General features: G+C 39.9%; 2 protein-coding genes across 2 annotated transcripts in view; both read left to right on the top strand.

Moving 5' to 3' along the window:
* Positions 1 to 12046, top strand: part of TM9SF3 (transmembrane 9 superfamily member 3) — a 51046-nt gene extending 39000 nt beyond the window's left edge. The window contains exons 10-14 of the mRNA XM_006925919.3: positions 352 to 420; positions 2989 to 3135; positions 3672 to 3755; positions 3883 to 3959; positions 7849 to 12046. Coding sequence (XP_006925981.1) covers positions 352 to 420; positions 2989 to 3135; positions 3672 to 3755; positions 3883 to 3959; positions 7849 to 7916 — 445 coding nt within the window. The 3' untranslated portion in view covers positions 7917 to 12046. The remainder of the gene's footprint in view (positions 1 to 351; positions 421 to 2988; positions 3136 to 3671; positions 3756 to 3882; positions 3960 to 7848) is intronic.
* Positions 12047 to 15679: 3633 nt separating this feature from the next.
* Positions 15680 to 24581, top strand: part of TLL2 (tolloid like 2) — a 119430-nt gene continuing 110528 nt past the window's right edge. The window contains exon 1 of the mRNA XM_006925920.2: positions 15680 to 16318. Within this exon, the coding sequence (XP_006925982.1) occupies positions 16129 to 16318 (190 nt within the window). The 5' untranslated portion in view covers positions 15680 to 16128. The remainder of the gene's footprint in view (positions 16319 to 24581) is intronic.

Consider the following 24581-nt stretch of genomic DNA (forward strand, 5'->3'; position numbering starts at 1 on the left):
CTATGGCTTTCTGCATGTAAATGCCTGTTAAGTTCTTAGAAGTTATTAAGAGTTGTAGAAAGGAGGAAACACTTAAGAGTCTTCTTTGAGATTTGCCATTGACAAGAATTTGTGTTCCTCAAATTCTTATCTTGGCCTTTAATGCTAGAAAGAATTTTGACCATATTCTAGGACTAATTTTAAGTCCCACCTATGTGTTGTGCTTCTTTGGATTTTAATTTTTCTTTTAACCGATTTGTTTCTATCCTTCAGATTGTTTTAAAGTGTCAAGCATCTGCTTTCTATTATCAAGATTTACATAATGTAACAAAATCATGCTAGAAGTTTACCGTTAATTTTAATATTTTTCAGGTTCATGGAGCCTGCAGTTATTGTTTGCTTGGGAGGAATTTTACCTTTTGGCTCAATCTTTATTGAAATGTAAGTTTTGGCAATACCTTTATATGTTAAAGGATTTAATTGTACTTAGAGAATTTAAAATTTAGGATATGGTGGGAAAGTAATAGAATTAGTCTTAGTTTTATGGTTTTCAGAAAGGGATCTGTGTACCTATCTAATAGTAGTTTTTGCTCTGTTCTCAAATATTCAGGTGAAGTTTATACTTTTTTGTATTATGTTCTAGACCTCTCTTACCTAACAGGAAATCTTAGAAATTAAAGCATGCATACTAGGCCAACCTTTGATCACGTGCATGATGTTAGGAATTACTGGTTTTTATTGTATTTTTAAAATATTTTTGAGGGTCCAAGGAACTAGGTAAACTGTTCTGGATGCATAGTCATTCCTAGTCTCCTAGGAAATGCTAGGAAATGTGCATGTGTTTGGGGATGGGAGATATGCCACCTTGTGCCCAATTACCATGCTTCATATCTGCATCCTTGGTTACCCCTGCAAAATGTAAGCCTTTCTTCTCTCAGCCTTTTTTCTAGTGTTCGTTGATGGGAATGCTCTGGCATTTTAGGCAAGGCAGTTCTTTGTGTGGGACTTTCTCAAGAACTGCAGTCATACCTCTGGCCCTGGCCCACAAAATGCCAGTCATTGTAACTGCTCAAAATTCTCTTACATATTTCCTTTTAGCTACCCTACTGCTGATTCTCTCCTGTACAGTGGACACCTCCTTAACAGACATGATCGAACCTGATAATTGAGTTAATTGAAAAAGTTGCCTCATGTAAGGAAATTATAGAAAAAGATAATACATAAATTTTATTTTAATTTATAACAACTAAATGTACATCCTTTATTGATTTTTTTTTTTTAAATATAAAGCCAAGGTCTTTGATTTGTATCCAGTTGATGTTTCTGCCATTTTTCCTTTGCCATTCGTAATACATCATCTGTGTTTTCCAGCCTTTTTAAAGTAGAAAAAGAACATAAAGACCTGCTGAAGCATTCTAAGTGCAGAATTCTAGATTTGTACATTTGTCCCCCAGTCTTTTATAGTCATCTCATCCACACCTAATATTATAATTTTTTAGCAACTCACCTTACCGAATTTTTCTAAAGAATTCAAAGTAAGTTTCAGAAATCACACCTCCTTTTTGCTTTTATGTTTATTGGTTTATGTGACATTTAATTAAATCGTCTTACTACACTAATGAGTACAACTGCCATAGATTTGGGCCAACTCCTGGTGGTTACCCTACCAGTTATAAGTAAGCTATGTGCATTAGTCAGTACCTTGGAGAGGGATCCGAGTGTGTGTCATTCTAGCTCCTGGTTTAATAAAGCCAGTTCAGGAACTTCTTCTGTACTTCTAGTCTGATACTGCTTTGTGTCTTCACCCTGATTTGACTTCCAAGTATTTTTTCCCTTCTACTCCTATCTTGAGTATCTTCTAGGTCACATCTCTTTCTGCTTTCTCAAGTACTTTGTTCCATTAGATAGCCTTTCTGCTTTATCTTTAACTACTCCTGTTTTGACTTCTCTCATGCCTATTCTCCCTTTGGTAGCCACAGTGATCCATTTAAGGTATCAGTCTGAATATGTCACTTCTTTGCTAAAGACTTCTTGTTTTCATTGAGGTAAGATCCAAACTCCATAACATGGCTATTAAGGGCCTTTGTAATATAGATTCTGGCCCTGTTCACTTCTTCAACCTCATCCCTTAGCTCTCACCCTTTCATTTGAAGTTCTAGACATACTGACCTTTGAGTTTTTCAAAATACAGTGAATTCCTTTATTATGAGCCTTGGCCTTTCCTATTTCTGTGCCTGGAACATTCTTCTAGTTTACCCCACCCCAGAGCCCACATATGCCTTGTCTAATTCTTCTCAGTCACACCCCACCCCCACACAGCCAAACCAGTGAGGTGCCTCTCAGGTGCATTGGTAGAGCACATGTCCCAGTGCATCATGATTGCCCGTTTACCAGTGTTCTCTGCTAAACAGTAATCTCCATGAGGGTAGAGTCTTTGTCATCTTCACAGGTCTATTCTTACTGCTTCCCCGATGTGTGTGGTAGGGGCCCTGTTAGTATCTTGAAAGAATGAATGACGAATAAGAGAACAGGAAGAGATCAGGAAAAAGAAAAAAGGTTAGAACACCCTTTCAAGTTGAATGAGGACTTCTATCAAAACTATTTTTTAATTTAATAGGATATTTTATAAACTGTAACATTGATGGAATAGTGTCGTATCTAGAAAAAAATGAAGGAATGAGGGAATTGACTTTTTTTTTTTACAAATATGAAGTTTCAACTATTTTCATTTGTTGTTTTCCATATTTTACTCCTTTAGCCTTCTAATTCATCAGGTTGCTTAGACATAAATGCCCTACTAAAGAGTCTGTTTTTGAAAGATTATCTAAGAAAATATTTTTTTGAGAGAATTTTAGAGAGTTTAATAGATGAAAAAAGGTAAGAGGAAGTTACTCAAAAGAAAAATATTGACATTTAAGTGAGTACTAAGATGTGAGTGAGACTTGGCAAGAACAGGGTGAGCTTAAAGATAAAGACTAGAAAACTATGTCTTCATTGCATTTTATTTAGGTATTTCATCTTCACATCTTTCTGGGCATATAAGATCTATTATGTCTATGGCTTCATGATGCTGGTGCTGGTCATCCTGTGCATTGTGACCGTCTGTGTGACCATTGTGTGCACATACTTTCTACTAAATGCAGAGGATTATAGGTGGTAAGTATGGGAAGAACCTCTGGAGACCATAATATTTAAAAATAAGATTCCATTTGAAGTGTCAAGTAGAGTAAAAGATCTATATAAAAACGTTGCTACTTAATATAGGTATTTTTTCAGTTATAAAAACGACAATAAAGATGAAGATTTTCAGTGATAAGAATGATGAAGAATAGTATCAGTCAATTTTTTTTTGTATTGATGAGGGATCACTCTGTTAGAAATATTTTTACAAAGTGCTTAATGCGGAAAGAGCTTTATGAGGAAGAATTGCTTCATTTTCAACATAAGGATATACAGGTCTGAAAAAGGAAATGGTTTATTTAAAGTCACTCGTAATAGGGAATCTGACAAAATTCAGGATCTTTCCTTCTAGTTCGTAGGCTCTCTCCTTGTTGATATATTTAAATGCCATGTACATGCATTTGTTTTTAAATATATAGAATTTTAAAGGATTTTTTAAATAAAATTCTTTGCTTTTTAAAATCCATATATCAGTGCCACTCATTCAAAATTTATCTTTCCCCCCCCCCCAGGCAATGGACAAGTTTTCTCTCTGCTGCATCAACTGCAATATATGTTTACATGTATTCCTTTTACTACTATTTTTTCAAAACAAAGTAAGTGGAGACATTTTCTCATTTTGTATTTAGGAAACTAAATTTGTCATTTAAATACTAGAATTTAAGGTCTTATTTTGAAAGTAAAAATGGATATACTACATATGGTCATTTTGTTCTATTTCAGGATGTATGGCTTATTTCAAACATCATTTTACTTTGGATATATGGCAGTATTTAGCACAGCCTTGGGGATAATGTGTGGTAAGTTCTGAAATTCTTGGAATATCATGAGTAAATTTTTGAGTGTTTCAGAATCAGGAAAATACAGTAATAAGAAATTAAGAAATTACATTCTGTTGTTTGATTAGGAACACCAAAATAAACTCAAGAGTTTGGTTGACTTTTTTTTTTCTGATAGTTCTACCTTTAGCTATAGAGTAGGCAGTGGAATAAGGGAGATACGATAATCTCATTAAAAGCTAGGTCCTAGTATGACATTTGGGGACCCCTTTGGGGTACAAGGATTGCTTTTTTCCTCCATCAGTAGAATCTCTTCTACAAATTGATGGTTGTCAGAAGCAAGAGGTAGGACTTTGGGTGCAATGGGTGAAGGTGGTCAAAAATACAAACTTCCAGTTACAAGATGAATAAGTTTTGGGGATGTAATGTACAGCATGGTGACTATAGTTAATAATACTGTATTATGTATTTGAAAGTTGTTAAGAGATTAGATTTTAAAAGTTCTCATAAGAAAAATAAATTTATGGCTCTGGTGGTGGATGTTAACTAGACTTATCGTGATAATCATTGATGTATATATTTATTTAATTATTCACTTATATATATTTATTCATTTATGTGCACACTTGAAACCAGTATAATATTATATGTCAATTAAAGAAAAGAACTTGTTTTGTTCATATATACCGTGTGTGTGATCATGTGTGCACACACAAATGACGTCTACTGTAAAGTAGTAAAACACATTTCACAAGCTATAAGGAAAGACAGTTCTCTATATTATAGCCACATGTTTTATTTATAGCTATTGTGATAACCTTTCTCTGTAATAATTAGTTGACCAACTTTAAGGGACAGATGAATAGGAACTGAAGGTTAAAACTAGATTTGTGTCATGTGGGAACATCCCTGTGTATCTCTAGGCATTCACAAGATTTCTTTAGTATTATTGGCCATCCTTCCTTCAGAATATTGCTCACTGAACTCTACTCTTGATATCTTTCTTGATTGTCACCACCATTCAGTGAGGTATAGAATCACGGAAATATGCAGAGGGTTAAATTTTTTTTCCTTAACTTTATATGTGATCTTAGGAATATCTAGGGGGGTAATATCTTGATATTTATAAATAAAATGGAATGGATTTCGCTAAAATTTTCAGTGCTTTTCCTGTTGAAATTTTATTTTGCTCCCTGAAAGTCTTGGCACGTTGACATTTCTCTGCGTTTTGGCAGTGTCCCGGTATTTATTCTTGAACAGGTTTATATGCCTTCAGTGCTAATCTGTTTTTTGGGCAGAGGGGGAAGAGTTCAGACTGTAACAAAGTAAAATGTTACTATAATACAAAATTATACATATCTATCAGGTTATGTATCAGTGATTGGAAGAAAAATATTTGTTGATTTTTTTTAAATGTAGAAAAAAGAAATGACTGTGTTAAGGTGGGGAATAGATTGGTATAGTCTTTATATTTTGAGCATAGTTTTAGTTTTAAGGAAATTAAGTTTAAAAGTGTATTTCTATTCCCACATATTTACTTTTCTGGGGGGCATATTTTGTTCTCTTTTTATAAAGTCATATTTTTATAAGGTTGTTCTTGAAGTACTCATAAGATTAAGAAAAATGATTCTCTAGGTTGATACTGTTTTGATTTTAAGCATATCTCTGCTCAAAGGGGAATGATGTTTCATAAATCTGGAAAATTGGATATGGTTATCGGACTAGTATTCTACTATGCCAGTTAATTTTTTGATTCTAGTTAACATTTTATAGATATTTTTATGTTTTAAGAATTCAGATTCAGTTTTACAAAATGTGAAGAATTTTTTCTTACCTAGTAAGGGCTTATGTGATAACTATTTTGAAGTGAATTATCAGTATTTTAAAGTGTAATATAATTAATTCGTATTATAAAATAAATGTCTTCATTGTGAAAGAAATTGGAAATAGGTTTGCTTTGTTGGTTTGGCGGGTTTTCAAAATTTTTAATATTTAATTGTGGGAAATTTTCAAATTATACAAAAAGAAGAACAATAACATACATACAGTGAGTCCCCATGTACCTAACACACCTAACATCAATAATTTTCATCTCATGGCCAATCTTCTCTTATTTATATGCCTATCTTACCCACCTTTTATTCTGACATGAATCTCGAACCTCATGTCAACTATAAATATTTCTTTCTCTATAACAATGTATGTTTTATAATATTTCCATAATATACATTGTAATTATTATATAACTATATTGATATAATATCTAAAGATCTATATTTTATGTAACTAAAATATTTTAAAATATATATTATATACTTCATATATGCATATATAAATATAATTCCTTAATATGCTTGAATATTCCATTAATATTCAAATTTACCTGACCTGTCCCCATTCTCTTTTAATACAGTTTGTTCTTATCAGGATCCAGTTAAAGTTCATGTATTGCTTCGTTAAAATGTCTCTTAAGGCTTTCTAAATCTATGATGTTCTCTCTTCCCTTGCAATTTAAGAAACTTGGGTGTTTGTTTGAATTCCTGTAGAGTTTTCCACACTCTGGATTGTACTGACTATATCCCTTGGGTGTCATTTAATGTTTCTCCATGTGCTTCCCCCCATATTTCCTGTAAAGTTGGTAGTTAGATCTGTAGCCTTGATCATACTCAATAATACTTATCCAAGAATATTTCCCTGATGGTTTGTAAACTTTTATCAGGAGCACTTAATATCTGGTTGTCTCTCTTTGTGAGCTTAGCACCCATTGAAAACCATCACCCAGTTTAAGTAACCCATTAGTGGTTATAATATTCTAATTTTGTCATTCCTTTTATATGTATTAGCTGGGATACTTCTATAAGGAGAAACTTCCATTCATCAACCATTTGGTTACCTTGAAGTACAGTTCATATATAGGAAAGGCAGAATAGACATTTCATTTCTTACACACACTATTTGAGTGAATAAAAGTTCAAAGGTGACCAGTTAGTGTATGGGTGTTAACTCATGGAAGATTTACTTTTAAACTTTCGATAACGTTGGACTAAATGGTAAATTCCTAAATCCAATGGAGAATCTTCTCTATGACTTGAATGGCCGTCCGTTTTGTACTAAAGATAAAGATGCTTTAGTATTTATAATAAAGAACTATGCGTTTCAGTTATCCATTCAACAAATATTGATTGAGTACCTTATCATGTGCCAAGCATAGGAGGTAGATAACTTAATTTAATAAAACAGACAAATAGCTCGGCTTTCTGGTGTTTTGAGCCCCATTTGAGGCTAATAATTCAAAAACAACATTTCAAAACTTCTAACTTGCTTACTTGTCTCTCTTGTCCATTTCCTCAAATATGTCTTCTGTTCTATCCCCCACACAGCTTCTGCAATTTAGACATAAAGAAGAACCCCTCAGAAAATGCCTTTTCTCTAGACTTTCAGTGTCATTGGGCCATGGTCCTTAGTCCTTTCCCGAAAGAATTCCTAGTCACTTCTTTCTTACTTATCCATATGGTTTCATATAGTTCGGAGAACATGTTAATGTTGGTTTAATGACTTAGGATATATGCTCAAGTTAGAAAAAAAGACATTTTTTCATTTAACAGATTTTTGTCATCAAATTATTCTTGCTTTATAAGAGATGTATTTTAATTCATATCATTACTGATTATATATATATATATAAAATAATTGATAATTCTAAATGTATTACATCAGGTCAGACTTGGTGTATGATAGTATAAGGTGATTTGCAAAACAAATGATATAATTTTAATAAATTGAGAGAGAATACTAACAAAGATATTATCCTGAAAAAGGAATAACTTTCCAGAGCCGACAGCATTTAGTGTTTATAAATGATAGATACTGCTCTGTATTTGTTTCAAAATATCTTATTTTATCTTTACAGGAGCAATTGGTTACATGGGAACAAGTGCCTTTGTCCGAAAAATCTATACTAATGTGAAAATTGACTAAAGACCCAAGAAAACCTGGAACTTTGGATCAATTTCTCTTTCGTAGGGGTGGAACTTGCACAACAAAAAAAGTGCAAGAAGAGATTTGGGCTTTAACACTGGGTACTTGTGGGTCTGTCTTTAATGGATGGCTTAAAGTAACATCTATTTCCATTGATCCTAGGTTCTTAGTGACTGCTTTCTCCAACTGTTCACAGCAAATGCTTGGATTTTATGCAGTAGGCATTACTACAGTACATGGCTAATCTTCCCAAAAACTAGCTCATTAAAGATGAAATAGACCAGCTCTCTTCAGTGAAGAGGACAAAGTTTATTGAAAGCATTTGTTCCAATAAAATAAATAGAGGAAAACTTGGATGCTAAAATTACATGAATAGAAATCTTCCTGGCACTTAGTGTTTCTACGTTATTGAAAAATGATGTTCCAGAAAGATTACTTTTTTCTCTTATTTTTACTGCTATCATCAGCCTATTGTGGGACATTTTTATATATTGAATCTGGGTTCTTTTTTGACCTTTTTTTTTTTTTCAATTCAACTGCATCTTTTTTTTTTTTTTTTTTAAAGAGAAGTAAAAATATTAAATCCTGCATGTAATATATCTGCTGTCATCTTAGTTGGACCAACTTCCCATTTATTTATCTTTAAACTCTCCTGTTACATCTTAATTCCATCCAAAGAAGATACAGTCTGATGATAGAGGTGTACTCTCTACAATGCAATTTACTGTACAGTTAGAAAGCAAAGTGTTAAATGGAGAAGATATTTGTTTTTATTAAACATTTTGAGATTTAGATAAACTTCATTTTAACTGAATGTCTAAAGTGATTATCTTTTCTCCTCCCCACCCCCAAGTTAGTCTTACATCTTTTTTGGGTTTGAATGAAGGTTTTACATAAGAAATTATTAAAAACAAGGGGGTGGGTAATAAATGTATATAACATTAAATAATGTAACGTAGGTGTAGATTCCCAAATGCATTTGGATGTACAGATTGACTTCAGAGTACTTTTTTCTGATGATGATTGGTGTAGAAATGTGTGAATTTTGGATGGCTTTTTACATCTTGCCTACCACTGCATGAAACATTGGGGTTTCTTCAAAATGTGTGTGTCTTTCTTTTGGGAGGGGGGATTGTTTTCTTCTGTTACTTTTCTGAGACTCCTACAGGAGCTAAATTTGTAATTTAGAAACATTTAATTTTGTTAATCCTGTCTGGGGCACTTAAATAATAACATCTAAAGCATTACTGCTTTAGAATGTTAAAATAAAATTTCCTGACCAAATTGTTTTGTGAAAATAGATGTGTTTGCAATTTGAAGATATTGTTTCAAAAGACAATATTACTGAATGCAATTTTTAAATATACTGTAAACTATGCTTTTCTAATACAGGGGACCCACACTTTAAAATCCCAAACTTGCTTACATCTACATTATCCAGTACAGTCATAAAGTGAATGACAAGTCCTTTGAATGAAATTGTGGCACAAAATCTGTTCAGGTTGGTGTGTACCCTGTGAAGTGGGGATGGGGGTAAAAGGGGTTAGCTTACAATTGGATTAGCAAATAAAGGTTACAGTTTCTAAGAGAAGTCATTTTAATTTTGAATACATCTTTCTGGAACTATCCATAATGAGAAGTTTTCCTAGAACCATTGAGTTTCTAGTTTAATAGTTTGCTATGCAAATGACCATCTAAAACAATACTGTATATTGGTATTTTTAGAAAGATTCAAAACAGCTGTATTTAAACCTTATTGTGAAACTCATGCCATTAATAGTCTCATAAGATGTTTTCATTATAAAATGTTTCTATAAAATAATAGACTCTGCATCCTATCATGTGGTATGTAGGGACTATAAAGAGTGAAAAGTTTGTTTTCTTACCACATAAGTGTGGCTGACATTAGCAAACAAAGTTGATCAGAAGCTGTAGGTAAATCCTCTTCTTCAAGTCAGAATGTTATATTAAATATAATACACTGGTTCTTCCATTTTCTCTTCCTTTTTACCTGCCTTTAAGATCTTATAAGAAAAGAAACTAGAAGTCAATATTTAATGGCTTATATTATGTAACTTTCTAACTACATGTAAAGTACTTATAACAGTATACAGTCTGTCTGATGGAGTGTAAATTGGAGAGCAAGCTTTTGTCATAATAAAATGAAATTTGTTTCTTATGAATCTTGCAGGTAAGATGTAGGGTTTTTAAAGAATGAGGGTTTAACTGCTTTCAGGTACACCAGTTTTTCCTACTAAATTGAGCTCTATTTAAATTTGGAATCTTCAGTGAAAAATAGTTTTCTAATTTCCAAATAACATTCAGAGCTCCATTAAAATGAATATAAATCACCTTGAAAAGTCATTTAGAAAATATAGATTGATTTATGGCTTCATAGAGGGGCTGGGTATGGTGTCTTGAAGATGATGTAGTTCACAAATGGTTTAGCTCCCTAACTCTCAGTTGTAGAATAGTAAAATAAAATATTATTTAAGTTACTTCAAGGGTGGGGTTTTTCCATTCCATTAATGCTGTATCTGGCTTTCATTTGTTAGCATTATTTGCTCAACTTCCCAACTAATGCTTTGAACATTATCAAAAACTAAGGATAAACTTCCCTCGTATCTATAAGCATGCTTCTCCTGAAATTTAGCTACGTTAGTCATTGGTATTGTTAAATATGTATATCCTAGTACAGGAGTAGAATAAGGTGGAAATGTAATGGCTGGAGGGATGGTAAAGCATTCTTTAGTAAATTATGTTAGGCTCCTAGATTGTACTGGGTTTGCCCATAAATCAAGCCTCATACTCTTAGAATTCATTATTTTGTGGTGTTATCTCAATGGTGAATGATATGGTGAATAGTATATTCATCTAGTGAATGGTGTGGTTGGGCATTTTCCATTGATAGTGGATGGACTTCTTTTAAAGGTGGTTGCTGCAAATTCAAGTTCTTCCGAAAACCACTTTATGTAGGGTTTATCCACAAATTTTATTCATTTTGATAAAGCTTTTTTGTTTCTTAAATGTTTACTAACCACCATATGCCAAATGTCTTGCAAATGTTATTTAAAATTTTCCTGAATTTTTACAAATGTAAAAAAGTAAAAGCATATTAATGTAATTTGTTCAGGAAAAGCTACATGCCGAAGGGCTTCTGTATATGAAGTCTAGGAAAGAAAAGCCTGTTTGTAATCTGTACACTGTAGTTCCATCTGGGTTTAAGTTTAGATTTCAGCGTGTTTTAGTGCTTTATTCTATTGATTTATTAGAACACAAATAGGAGTAGTGATGTATGAAAACACAGGAACTCATTAATGTTTTATATTGTCATAAAAATTCCATAGTTACCAAGCTATATTTTAGCAATCAAGATGTTAAAGAGATAAGAGAAATGACAATTTATAAAGATTCTTTGGAAGCGTATGCAGAAATAGACTAGATTTAGAGGTAGGATAGATCAGAAAGTTAACATTCAGCTGCTGAAATTTTGTGAGGTTTAAATTCAGTATGAGGAATAACTCTAAGTCTTGCCTGTGAGCAAGATATGTGCCCTTTCTAAAAGCCATCTGACTTGACATTGGAACCGTAGGCAAAAGTATGCAAAGACAAAAGTAAAAATTAGGTACTTATTTCACTGTATTAGGAAATGGAAATAAAGAACTATTGTGAAAGCTGCCTATGTTGAACTATTTGGTGAACTAGGCTTGCTAATAATTGACTGATAAAGCAGCATTCTGTGTTTCTCCAATTCTTAAGTTTAGGTCATTTGAAAGTTTTAAATGTTATAAGAGCTTAAGGCAAGGAAGAAATAATATGGAATTCTGTTTGAAAGGCAACAGAGTATACTTGGAAAAGCAGTCCAACATGGGCTTTCAACTGTGTCAAACTTGACTATGTAAATTCTCACAGGGCAGAGACAATTGGTGACAGAATTGGAAGGAAACAGTTATTGCTCTGTGATTACTTCCATTTTGTACACACCTTGGTTTGTATCGGCCATATTCCAACTAGCTTTTTAGTTAATAGAAATCCAGTATATAATGTATCAAATACATCTGAGGTTCTAATCTAGTCTTGTTATTCTAACTGAAGTTGGATTTTTAAAAAGTAATAAAAAGTTAAATGTACTTCCCTTGGATGCTTTATTTCTTTCCTTTTTGAAACAGGTGGACCAAGCATAAGAGACAACCCATTATTATTGGCATGCATGTGAAGGGATTGCTAATAGCTTTCCACAGTTAAATAAAGCAGGGGTCAGCAAACTTTTTCTGTAAAGGGCCAAATAGGAAATATCTGAGGCTTTGAGAACCACCATATTGTCTCTGTTGCAACTACTCGGCTATTATAGCACTGAGTAGATAGGACATAAACTAATGAGCATGGCTGTGTTCCAATGTAACAACAACAAAAACAGCCAGTGGTCCATAGTTTGCTGACCCCTGAAACAAAGGATTTAAAATTTAAGATTTGGATCCCCCCAACTTTATATTTTGAAAAAAAAAAAAAAATTAAATGTACAGAAAGTTGAAAGAATGGTACAATGAATAAGGGTTGTTTTTTAAAAGGTTATTTTTCTCTTTTATTTTCATTCTTTTGAGTTTTTTTGTATATGCAAGCACTGACTCCTACACTAAAACCCCACTACCCCATACCTGTCATTCTTCTGATTGATAATAGATTGCATTTGTCTAGTACTTATTACTTTTTCAAAGGAGTTTCAGACATGTACACTTACAACCATCCTGTGAAGCCAATAGGGTAGATAACTATGTTTTATATCTAAGAAACTAGAGCAGCCAAAGGTCTCTTATTTTACATGGTTAGGGTTCTATTGTCTTGACTGCTGTAACTGTAAAATGGGGATGTCACCTCTCCAGCCTGTGGAGTAGATAATATATGTAGAGATCACATTGAAAATGAGTGTTCTGTACTGACAGAAGGGATTATTTTTATTGTGCTGCATCAGAATCAGTGGTTAGTTTCTCCTGGTGTGTTCATACCTCTTGTTTTACACCTCCAGTTTTAACTAGTTAAATCCTTGTCAACCTCCTTGGTTCTCTTTTCTCCTGATTTAACTAGCTGCCTCAGTCAATGTCTATAGTTGATCATTCCTGTTAGCCAAATAGTTTAAGTTAGTATAAATTTGGAGTGCTTTTGATCTCTTTAATGAACAGTTTTTGTCTGGTTGGAACTAGGGGTATAAGGAAATCCATCATACAGCCAGTTTCTAGATTTAAAAGTGAGAACTTTTATTAAACTGTAATTCTATGGTTTTAACATTAGAAAAGAGGAATAAACTGGCATTGGGAAATGTGGAGTCAATGGTAATGTAGTCTGCACATGTATTTAAAATTATTTTCCAAGTTTTACATAAGGTGATAGGAATTTCAAGTTTTAGAAATGCAGGAGATGGTTGTAGGGAGAAGTCGATGTAAGTCATTTTAATTGGCCAATGTTACGGTTATTCGTAGTGGTTCAATCTAAGATTATGGGACTTAACCTCAAAGGGAAGGGAGGGTCTAGAGAGTGATACATGGAAATTGGTTTCAAGTTTGGAGTTTATCAAACCATCTGCTGCAAGCTACAGGACACTAGGGTAGGACAGATATAAGTACATGTCATAAGTGTGGTAGCTGCTATAATAGATGTTGGCATGAGGATGCAGGCTGTATGGTTATCAAGTCCCCCACAAAGACATGGAGGTGTGAAGCTGCAAGGTGACTGCAGGGTGTTTAATGCAACAAGAGTGGAGAGATGGAGGTGGCAAGAGCCAAGGCTGGAATCATGAAAGGAAGGTGTGATGATGGATGGAGGGAGCTATGCAGGAGGAAGCCCATAAATAATGTGAATTTAATAATGGAATGAGGTTGAGCATCTTTAGATTACAAGGCCTTTTAAATCTACCTCAAATTTTTCATAGGACTTAAAAAAAATGTATATGTAAACAATTATTTGAACCCCAGTCAGAGTTTAATATGTAAAAGTGGTGAGTGAAATCAGGAACCTTAGAAATGAGAAAAAATATTAATCATCCCTTTTCAGTTTGTCCTACCTAACCTTTCTATTCTGTGATCCAAATATTTTGTTGATATTTGTTGATTGATAGCAAAAGTAGCATCTAAACAGGGATTCTGATATAAAACTGTAGCTTGATTATCCAGGAGCACCACTGTCTTTAAAATATTTGGACACAGAGTGTTGGTGAGAAGACCTGGCAGCTACTTACCAGGTGCAGATTAGAAGCAATAAAAGCTCAACCTCAGTGCTTGCACAAGTTGCCTGTAATGTCTATTTTCTGGAGGAATTCACTGCTAATGAAGACGCCAGTTGGCTGTTTGCCTAGTGCCATCTGGAGACCTGGAAGTGTCACAGAAGTTAGGCCTTTTAGGTGTTGACTGTGGACTTGTGTACTGGCAGGTGGTGACCTTCACTGGGTTGAATGCAGAGATCTATGGCGTTGGGTTTGACTCCTTAAAGCATTCTAGCAGAAATGCCCTTCTACCCCTTCCCACGACTATTGCCTGTTTAATGGCCACTTGGCCTTCCCTGCCATTTGGTGGCATATAGTCGCCCCAAATTCCTTCTGCCTGTCAGTTCCTAACCAGATCTTGCTCAATCTGGCTCCATCTTGTATGTGCTCGTGTGATGAAAATAGCATGAAGCAGGGTCAACTTGCATTTCTTCCTAAGGGCCAGCGCAGACTATCCAGTTAGCACCCTTACAGTGGTTAACTGTTAAACCTTTACTAGTTTGATGGACTTATTATCATCGTTATTAGATGAGAAGACAGATGATCATAAAGCAGGAAATTCAGAGTCCTGTGTAAAGCCCAACTCTGGGCTCCCTATTGACTATTTTGTCATCAGAGGCTGTGAAACCATGTGGAAACCCAAAAGGGAAGTTTGGTCCATTTTTCTACTTGCAATTTAAATGAAAAAAGATTCTACTGGGCATGATGCTTAAAATCTGTACACTTTGGTGTATTTTACTCCTTGATTAGGGAGGGCAATTTTGCTTGTATAAAAGGTCTTTGAAAAGCCTCATGGTAGTAATAATACCTTTTATATCTATAAATCAAAAGGTCTCAATTCTGACAATTTTTACATTTAAAGGACAAAATAGGAACGGGTTTTAAATATCTCTGTATTGCCTAAATTATTTGGGCATATATTTTTAATTGCAAAAAACCCCCACAGAAATTGGTCATTTTTAGTCCATCAAGTTAATGGTGAATGGTTTATTTAATAAAACATGTCTGCAATTTAACACAAATAGCACGTACAGCTGTTCATTTGTCAATCTTTTTGCCTGTATGAAACATCTTAGACTTACTAAAGGATAGGGTCACTTAGAGGGGAAATCCGTCACTTTAAACCATTCTTCTCTAAGCCACTAGGTTAGGTGGGTGCTGCAACAAGCACCCTTCATGGCTGCACGAAGGGATGTTGAGAAAGCTGAGAATTGTAATCCTCTATTTTTTTCTGCGCTGAAAGCAACGAGAGAGTAGATTCACTTCATCCTCGCAGAGAAACGACTGTCCGAAAGCACATTGTTGGTAGCGAAGCGTACCGCTCAGCTCACATGGGGTTCCTGGTCCTGCGCTCCAGCTCTCACCACTGCTGCCTGCCTGCGCCCACGTGTGTATCGGGGAGTTGTAAAGTGACTTATGAGAATAAAACAAGGCGGGAAGTCCAGCCTTGATCTTCAGGAGCAACGTTCTCCGGGGCCGGATGCTGAGGTGACGCCCACAGAAGGGCGCCCTAGGCTCGGTGGTAGCGCCGCGAGCCCCGGGTCCTTGCCTTCAGCATCTTCACCTCGCTCCCCTTCCTCCGAAGTTGCGGAGGTGCCGGGAGGAGGAGGGGCTTCGCCTCGGGCGCCCGAGTGATTGGCTGCCCCGGGCCCCTGGCGAGGGCTGTGTGGTGCATCCCGGGTGGAGAGGGGCGGAGCGGCCACTGCTCTAACCACCGCCACAGTCGCAGCCGCCGCAGCCTTGGCCGCCCGGCAAGTAGCTCGGAGCGGCGGCTTCCTGGGAGCCCCGACGCGGGCCGGGGCTCCAGGCTCTGTTCGCTCCGTGCGGAGCCATGCTGGGCAGCCGCGCGTAATCTCCGCGCCTGGGTCGCCGTAGATTCGACCCAGTGCACCGTCCCTCGCCGCAGCCCAGCTTTCCGTGCACGCAACTCCCTCAAGTCTCTGCCGACCCCTCGCAACCATGCCCCGAGCGACTGCGCTCGGGGCCCTTGGGCCACTGCTGCTGCTGCTGCTGCTGCCGCTGCTGCCGCTGCCCCGCGACGCCGAGGGGCGCGGGGAGCGCTCCGACGCCGTCTCGGACTACTCGGCGCTGGAAGGCGAGGAGGGCGCGGAGCAGCAATTGGAGCATTACCACGACCCGTGCAAAGCCGGTAGGTGCCGCCGTCGCTGCCGCCGGGGAAGTCCGGTAGAAGTTTTCCTTTGAAATGCAAATGAGGTGGTGGGCAAGCCCTTGCTGTCGTCTGTGGGGCGGGTCTCCCCTCCCCTCCCCTGCGGTCCCCCAGGCTTCCCGGGAAAACAATGCCCAGAGGAACTGCTGAAATGCCACTTGGGCTGGGACGTCCTGGCCCCTGGTATGCGGCACGCACGAGGTGGCGGCCGCCGGAGCGTTCCCGAAGCGAATCAGGGCGGGTGCTCGAAGCCGAGAGGGCGCCCAGGGCTGGGGTGAGTGCCTCGGCCGCCTGACAGCCAGGTGGTCAGCACAGGCCACCGCCGGACGCGTTAGGCTAGAGCGGAGGACCAGGGCCGGGCGCAGCGTTCCCAGGCTCCGTTGGAGTCGCTGGCTCTGATTTCACGGCATTTTTAAGTTTCGCGCAAAGTTTCCCAACATCTTGTGGCTGGCTGCTCTTGGAAAGAAAATTGTAAAAAACTAAAAAGCTTCAAGCAGGCAAAAGGAAAGGAGCGCCCAGGGAGAATGTGCACGACTCGAGTTGAAGCAAACTTCCCTGTGGCCCGTCAGTGTGGTCCCGGCCTGGGGGTCGCCCTGGGCTGGCGAAGATGGAAGCTGGCAGGTGCCGTAATCCGGCCAGGAAGCGGCGTCCTGGGATGCGCGGGTCTTTTTGGCGCAAATTGCGGCCGCAGCGCTACAGCTCTTGCTTCCCACGAGCCACCAAGAGGCTCGTGTGTCCTGAGAGGAGCGGCTTCCAAGCCAGAAGAGTGGAGGCGCCAGCCCCAAAAGGGTCCATACGCATGTTCCAAAGAAAGCCTATGGGTATGGGGCGGTTCCCAGCTGAGACAGAGGGGTACTCGCGCTACTGGGAGAGAATGGTGTCTGAGGCCCGCCGAGCTGCTTCTGGCAGGTGGCCAGGCACATGTCCCCCTACTCCCAGTGGTGTTTACCTCTAGGCGTGGACTGGCCTTTTCACTGAACGGCCTGCCCAGGTGAGCAAACAGAAGGAAAGAGGCTGCCTCCATCCGCAGAAGGGCTGGGTGCTTCTCCCAAGTGGTTAGCCAGGTCTGTGGGAGTGTCGTGGGCCAGAGGCCCAATTACTTCACTCCCTGGAGAAGCACCCTCAGTTTCTTCATCTCTAAATTGGACACAGTAATTATAAGGGGACTCAGATTTATGAGAAAATTCTCTGCAGATGGAATAATGATGATAGCACTAACTTTATGTTGCCACTGCAGCAGCTGTGGTCTAGGATGGGCATTGGGCAGGTCAGAGCTGGACCTAGGGGATTGTGAGACCTGAGAATCTTTTGAATGTTGAAGATCAAACCAGGCTTGAGGGGTCTAGTCTTAGGGTGTGGAAAGATTCCTTCAGAATACCCACCTATTGTTGTACCTTGTGGGGCTTCTCGTGGAACTGGTAAGGTGGACAGACTTGGTTCCTGGGTAATTTGAGAGCTTATCAGCAGGCAGTGTGAGCCCTGACTGAGGTATCTCAATTCATCATAGGACCTAGATCATGACAGGGAGAAGGATCTGTAGAGTACTGTAGGAATGATGGCCTTGCTGGGACACTGAGGCTGCAAAAAATGGGATGGGGCCTAAAGAGGGTGGATCAACCATCACTGACACCTGTCAGATCCTTGACTCCACTGGATGTGAGCTGAGGGCTGTAGAAGGCAGTGTGGGCAGCTGTGGTCTGGATGGGGAAGTGATCAGTTTTTTCAGGAATGTATTGAGGACTTCGGGGTGCTGCAGATCCAGGTGAAAAGGCCATAGGTCTGTCCGTAAGAGCTCTCAGCTCCTGATTTCAGCCTTGAAGAATAACCCTGAGGTTTGCCTGTTGGGGCCTCATTTTTCTCCAGTAATTTTTGGGAACATGCTGGTTAACTGGGGCATGCATGTTGAGCGACTTCAGAGACAGGATGAGATGGGCGGGTAGGCCTGGAAAGTAGAGGATCTTGGGAGTGTGGTTTGGTGGGCTCCACACATCCTCCATAGCCATCCTTGATCCTCCCAACCCCTCAGCCTCTCCCTGGGCTATGCTGATGTTAAGAGTGGCCAGAAGAGGGCGATGTCAAGGGAGACCTGGGGAAAAGGTCACATTGCAGTCTGTCCGTGCTTCTGGAACAGCCTTCTAGGAGGATAACAAGCAGTTTATCAGTGCACTGAAGTCTCAAGGAAAGGACATGCTTCTCAGCTTGGGGGAACACTGCATTTCCTGGTTGCATATTAAGCCAAACCTTTAGGGGCAGTCTCTCATCCTCTCTCAGTCAAACCCCGACTCCATGACTCCTCTAGCCAGAAGCCCTCCCCATAGGACCTGCCTCCGGGCTTCGCACCTAAAACACCTCCCACCTGCCCCTTCTGAGTGTGGATTTCCAGAGTGTAGGGAGGAGAGTCCTAGATCTGTTCCTGGCCTCACCGGAGCTGTGTTATCGTGGATAAATCCTCTCCTATCTGGGTCTCGGTTGCTCATCTATAGAGTAAAGATGTTGGACTTGTTAAGATTGCAAACTGATAGGTCCAGAGAGCTGATTGTCTTGGTCCACATCAGCCATCTTACCCGGTGCTTGCTTCATACCTTGTGGACATTTAAGATGTGCCCTGGTTCCTTCCGACTTACTGTTCTTTGCTAGGTAGACCTTTGCTTCCAGCTCAGTCTCACAGAGGCTGACCAAATTGGTGTTTTACCATTTCACTTCTTTTACTATTTTTTAAAATGATTTTTACCATTTTACGATTTATAATTTTACCATTTACAAGTTTTACTATTTACTATGGTATTTATAAGCTATGTGACCTTAAGACACTTTATTTCTCTGTGCCTTAGTATCCTCATTTATAAATGAGGATGATTCCTAAAAACTTGAAAGAACATCTTCATGCTGACCTTCGAAACAAGTTTTAACCTATAAAATTTAAATTTACTAATAAACAATCTATCTGATACTCTAAAAAGGTATGATTTTAAAATTAGATTATTGCAGAGTGGGAGTGAAGCGGTGAAGTCCTCCTGCCCGGGGGTTGGTGAGGTATAGGGAGCTTCCTGGGCATAGTCTCTAACTGGTGATTTATAGCTCTGCCGTTTTGTTTTTCATCTGATATTGTAAGTGCAGCCAAGGGTTTGATTGACAGTAAATTACAAGACATCCTCCCAACCACCATTCTTCTGAGAACGCCCTTTGCAAAGCTGAGGGTTTCCCCTGCCTGCTTGTCCTCATCCATAATTTTTTTAGCTGGATTCAGAGCCAGAAGCCCTGGGTCCTTATCCCTTTTACTCTGTGTGGCCTTGAGCAAGTCACTTCACCTCTGCATGTCTTAGTCTCCTCATCTGCAAAATGGGGATGGGAACAAAACTGCATGCCTTGTAGGGCAGACATGAGGCTAGTTATAGCTGGGTTCCTCAGAGGGCAGAGCCTCAGATCAGGGCTTGCGTATAGGTAGTTTGGGAGCCGATCCCGAGAAGCAGGGTGAAGGAGCAGGGAGAGCGAGACAGGAAGAAATCCAATGAAAGGAGCAGCATCGAGGTGGCTGCTTTAGTCATTGGGGTCTTGTTTTCACAAGGCCTCTGCAGAGCCTCCTTATTTTGGGGGTCACCCAGAGCCCTCTAGGACAGCACTCTTTGGGGCAGCTCTTGCCAGTGCCCTCACATTATCGATGCAAGGCTAGAATGTCAAATTCTGTGAGGTCAGGGGTTCTTGTCTGCTTTGGTCACTGCTCTAAGCCCAGTGCCTGGCATATTTTGGCACTCATCAATATTTGCTCAATCAGGAAGTGATGATTTTGACCCATGTGGACTGGGTTCATGGCTGAAAGAACCCCTGAGCTCACTGTCAGCCTGGAAAGTGAAGCACCCCTGGCCCGCGGGCTGCAGTCATCCCAAGAGTGCTCAAGGTAGAGTTGGGGGGATCATGGACTCTTGAATGTGCTCCCTGGGACTCCTTCCTTCATGGCAGGGGCAGACATGTTGGACTCTTAAGCACAGATTTGAGGTTCCTGCGGTACCTCCCGGAAGCCTGCCTCCCATCTCTCTGGCACCTCTTCTCCCCCATCAGACTCCCACCCCTGTGGCCCACACCCAGGTGACAGTGGCTGGCATTTTTACAACTTTGCTGATGGGCAGATGCTGATTCAATGCAGTCAAAATATTTCAGGGCTGTATTGAGACAAAATATTTTATCTTTCCTGCTTCTCCAGGCAGGAGCAGCATCTAGTCCACCTTTATCTCCAATATTTCTGAAGTACACTGGGACAGGGCCTGAGGTGGTTAAGAGCACGGGCTTTGAAACTTGACAGACCTGGATTCAAAATCTACCTTCTATGCAAGGCTATTTGAGTAAGTTACCTAACCTCTCCGAGCCTCAGTTTCCCACTTGAAAAGAACTACTAGTATTCACTTTTCAGGGTTGCTATGAGGATTAAATGATACATTGTATGTCAGATGCTTAGCATGCAACAAGTATTCAGTGACTGATATGTATATTATGAGAACACAGAACAGGTGCTCACAAGTACTTCTTGAACTCTTGCTGAAATGCTATAGAGGCATTTGAATTTTTATAATAAATGAACAGTTGATTTCATGTCATGTAGTTAAGGATTCTTTTTTTAAATTTAATTAATTAATTAATTAATTAATTTATGGTGACATTGGTTAATGAAATCCAATAAATTTCAGCTGTACACTTTAACAGTAAGGCATATAAATATTTACACTTTGTAGAATCAATTTAAAAAGGAGAGAAGACTTACTTTACCACATTTCATTTTTTAATTTCCCCCTCCTCTCTTGTCACCACTGGTCCTTTGTTAGTTAGGAATTCTTGAATTCAAACTTGATAATTACTGGTAAACAGGGTCCCGAAAGTAAGTGAAGGGTGAGTTTTATGGTTTGTGAGTTATATATAGCTCAATAAATATTACTAAAGAAAAAAAAAAGCAAGAGCAAGTGAAGATGAGGACAGGCCAGGGCAGAGTTGTAGAAGGAGATGCACAGAACCTAGAGGTCCCAACTCTTGTCAGGACTCATGCTGGGGCAGGCAGCATGTGGGAGAGAGGAGGCCTGGAAGGGGCCGAGTGATAGTGAGAACACTACCCCACTGATCTTTGACCCAGTCCCGGGAATAGACATGAAGCTGGGATGATTCTCAATTTGCATGTGGAGAACCTGAGCATCAAGCCTAGACTTTCTGCCTGGCATTGATGCTCCTTTGACGTTCGATGCCATCTCTGTAGACAGAGCTCAAGTTCTGCAGACAGAAGAGTCCTCAGCAGTGTTGTCCAAGGTAGGTCCCCCCTCCGACATCAGTGGAACCTATTTTTTTTTCCCACCAGTTGTGTAGCAGTCAGTGTTTCACACCCTCTCCCAGGGTGGCATGTGTGTGGGGAGAGTACCCTTTAATCCTCTGTCCAGCACATTGAGGAGAGGAAGGATGGGGTAGTAGCTGTGCCACAGAGCCAACCACAACAGCCCTAGATCTGTATGCTCCTTGGATATGCAGGGCTGTGCACTGGGTGCTGGAAATCTAAGTGCCAACCATACCTCAGCCCTTTCTCTGGGAGCTTCCAGCTCAGGGTGTGGCTTCCTCAGTAGGAAGAAGCTCCTGATGGCAGCTGAGTGTAAACAGGTCAGCAGGTCATCTCATCTGGCACCTCCTGTGGTCAGTTCTTGACCTTCCGTGTATTGCTGCTTCTCCAACCACTCTCACAGAACTCACCGTCATGGACCACAGTTGTTGTTTGAGTGCCCATTGGTTCCAGACCTAAGCTTTGGAGTCAGGCCAACTTAGGTTTTCCTTCTCAGCTCTGTCACTTACTTGCTATGAGACTGTGAGCAATCCTTCAGCCTTTAAAGCTTGTTTCCTTGTATAAATAATGCAGTTAATAGAAACTCCTATTTCACAGGCTGTTGTTCTAGGAAAGGCACTCGATAATGTACTAATCACTCAATAAATGTGAACTATTGCCGTAATTTTCTGGCTCCTGAAGAATCTGTCATGTGCAAAAAGTGTGTGGTTTAGACGAAATCACATGCACAGTGCCACTTTTCAGTCCTGTAAGAGAGTCTAGGGGCTGAGCAAACTCTAGAGGCAAATCGCCAGGGTTTATATTCCTGGCTCTGCCACTTAGTGGCTGTGGGACCTGCTTAAACTATCTGGATCTCAGTTTCCTCATCTACAAAATGTGGCAACCAATACCTGCCACAGAGGGTTACGATGAGATTAAATGAGTGAATAGAGACAAAACATTTAGAATAGTGCCTGGAACATGCTAAACAGTCAGTAAATACTATTGTTTTCATTATTATCATTCATCCCACAGAAATCCAACAAAGTTTCCAAGTGGCAGGAAACCAAGTATCTGAACAACTGAAGCCTGATGATGTTTTCAGAGTTTTATGTTTCCCAATGACACTGATGCCGATAGCGTCTCTATGTCCAGAGACCTTGGTCTAAAAACAAGTTTGTCATGAATCTTACTGGTTTCCTTGAGATTAGGATGGGAGGGAGGCGCAGGGGCAAGTTCCCTGCCCTGCAGACTAATCAGGTGTCTGGGCCAGCTGGTCCCTAAATAATGTCATTCATTTCATTTTAACATCGTTTTGTTAGAACATTGGTAAGATACTGTAGAACTCTTGTTTATATCAATTAGCCTTTGGTAAAATTGGTTTCGTTATATGTTGTTTCACTGCAGTTCCAAGAACCTATTAATGACATTAAGCGTGGACTTACTGTGTTTGGGGATGTGTGAATGGAGTTGAGCCCAAGTCTCCATTCAGCCCACAGCCCCTCCCAGACACTCATCTTTCCAAAGCTGCATTCCTGTGGCCTCCAGATTCCAAGCAGACATAAGCAGGATTGGGGGCCACATCACATTCGATGGTGATACCCATCTTTTTGCCACGGAGACATAGCCAAGCAATCTGAATAGAGACTATAACTCTGCTGGTTCTTAGACCTTTGCCTGTCAACCCGCGCTATGTTTTCAAGAGGAAGGCCAATGATGCTGATTCTCACAATGGTTACAGCTTTGCCTTAGAGCTTTGGACAACACCTGATGGTTTACAAAGCTTTTTCTTTTATTTTCTCCAGTGGTCTTTCAGCCAGGAGATGGTCCAGGCTCCCGTGGTTTTGCAGGCATTGCAGGATGTGGTCTGCGTGCTCGCCCAGAGGAGAGACTAGGCTGGGACCCACACAGGACACTGAACTTGTAATTAATGGAACAGGTTTCCCAAACTCCTGTTCTCCTCTCTTAGCACATGGCCTCTCTGACTCTGGAACTGCTCCCTTCTCCTGGCTGTCTCCACACACAGTGAACAGGCATCTCCACGCTGCCCTGTCTGAAGGTCATGTTTGTGCATTTGGTCCCCACAGCACCATCACCCAACCTTCTCTCTACCTTTTTCTCTATCCTTGGCTCGGAATCCAACAAGAATGAGTCAGTTTTGGCTTTCAAAGTACTCTTAGTCCCAATGCATAGGGAAGAATAAATGAGTAATTCAAGGTGTTGAAATGCACCTGTCCCCCTTTCTATTTCTCCATCCCTTTTTCAGAAGGCCTGGGGCAGTGCATGGGTGTCAGGTCAGTTGGGGATGGTGGGTCCAGCCATCTCCCAGAGGAAGAGGACTTAGATGGCTGATGTTTCCCAAGGGGGCTGTGGGTGAATGCCAGCTGGGGTGATAGAGCAGAAGCAGTGAAACATCTTGTTTGAGAGACTGTTTTCGGCATCAGGCAGCCTGTGACTTAAAGCCTGCCTGTGCCCTTACCACCTGGGTGGCTTTAACTAAGTTTGTTAACCTCTCTGAGCCTCATTTTCCTCATTGGGAATATGGGGATTATATTAAAACCCATCAAATAAATAGGTTTGCTTGAGGATGAACTGAGGCAGTGAACATGAAGTATTTATAAAGCAGTCATTAATTGCTAGTTCTTCTCCTTACTATTACTCCTATTATTGTTCCCCATTAAGAATTTCCCTATAAGTGACAATCTCTCAAGGGCCTGTGCATGCTTATCTCTCCCTCTCAGGACTGCAGAGAGTTCTCTTGGGATCCGTAGCTTGTGGCAAATAACAATTTATTGCTCTACCACTCCTTCGCTCTCATCCGTGAAGCAGGGAGAGGATGACATATAAACCAAACAGACCTGCATATAAGCAGGTTTCTCATGATATCCTCTTAGCCTGCTCATAATACAGTTCTGCCTGGATGCAAACATAGCAACAGGAGCCCAGCTTTTCCTGCTG

The sequence above is a fragment of the Pteropus alecto genome, unplaced genomic scaffold (assembly GCF_000325575.1).
Source record: "Pteropus alecto unplaced genomic scaffold, ASM32557v1 scaffold88, whole genome shotgun sequence".
Lineage (NCBI taxonomy): Eukaryota > Metazoa > Chordata > Mammalia > Chiroptera > Pteropodidae > Pteropus > Pteropus alecto.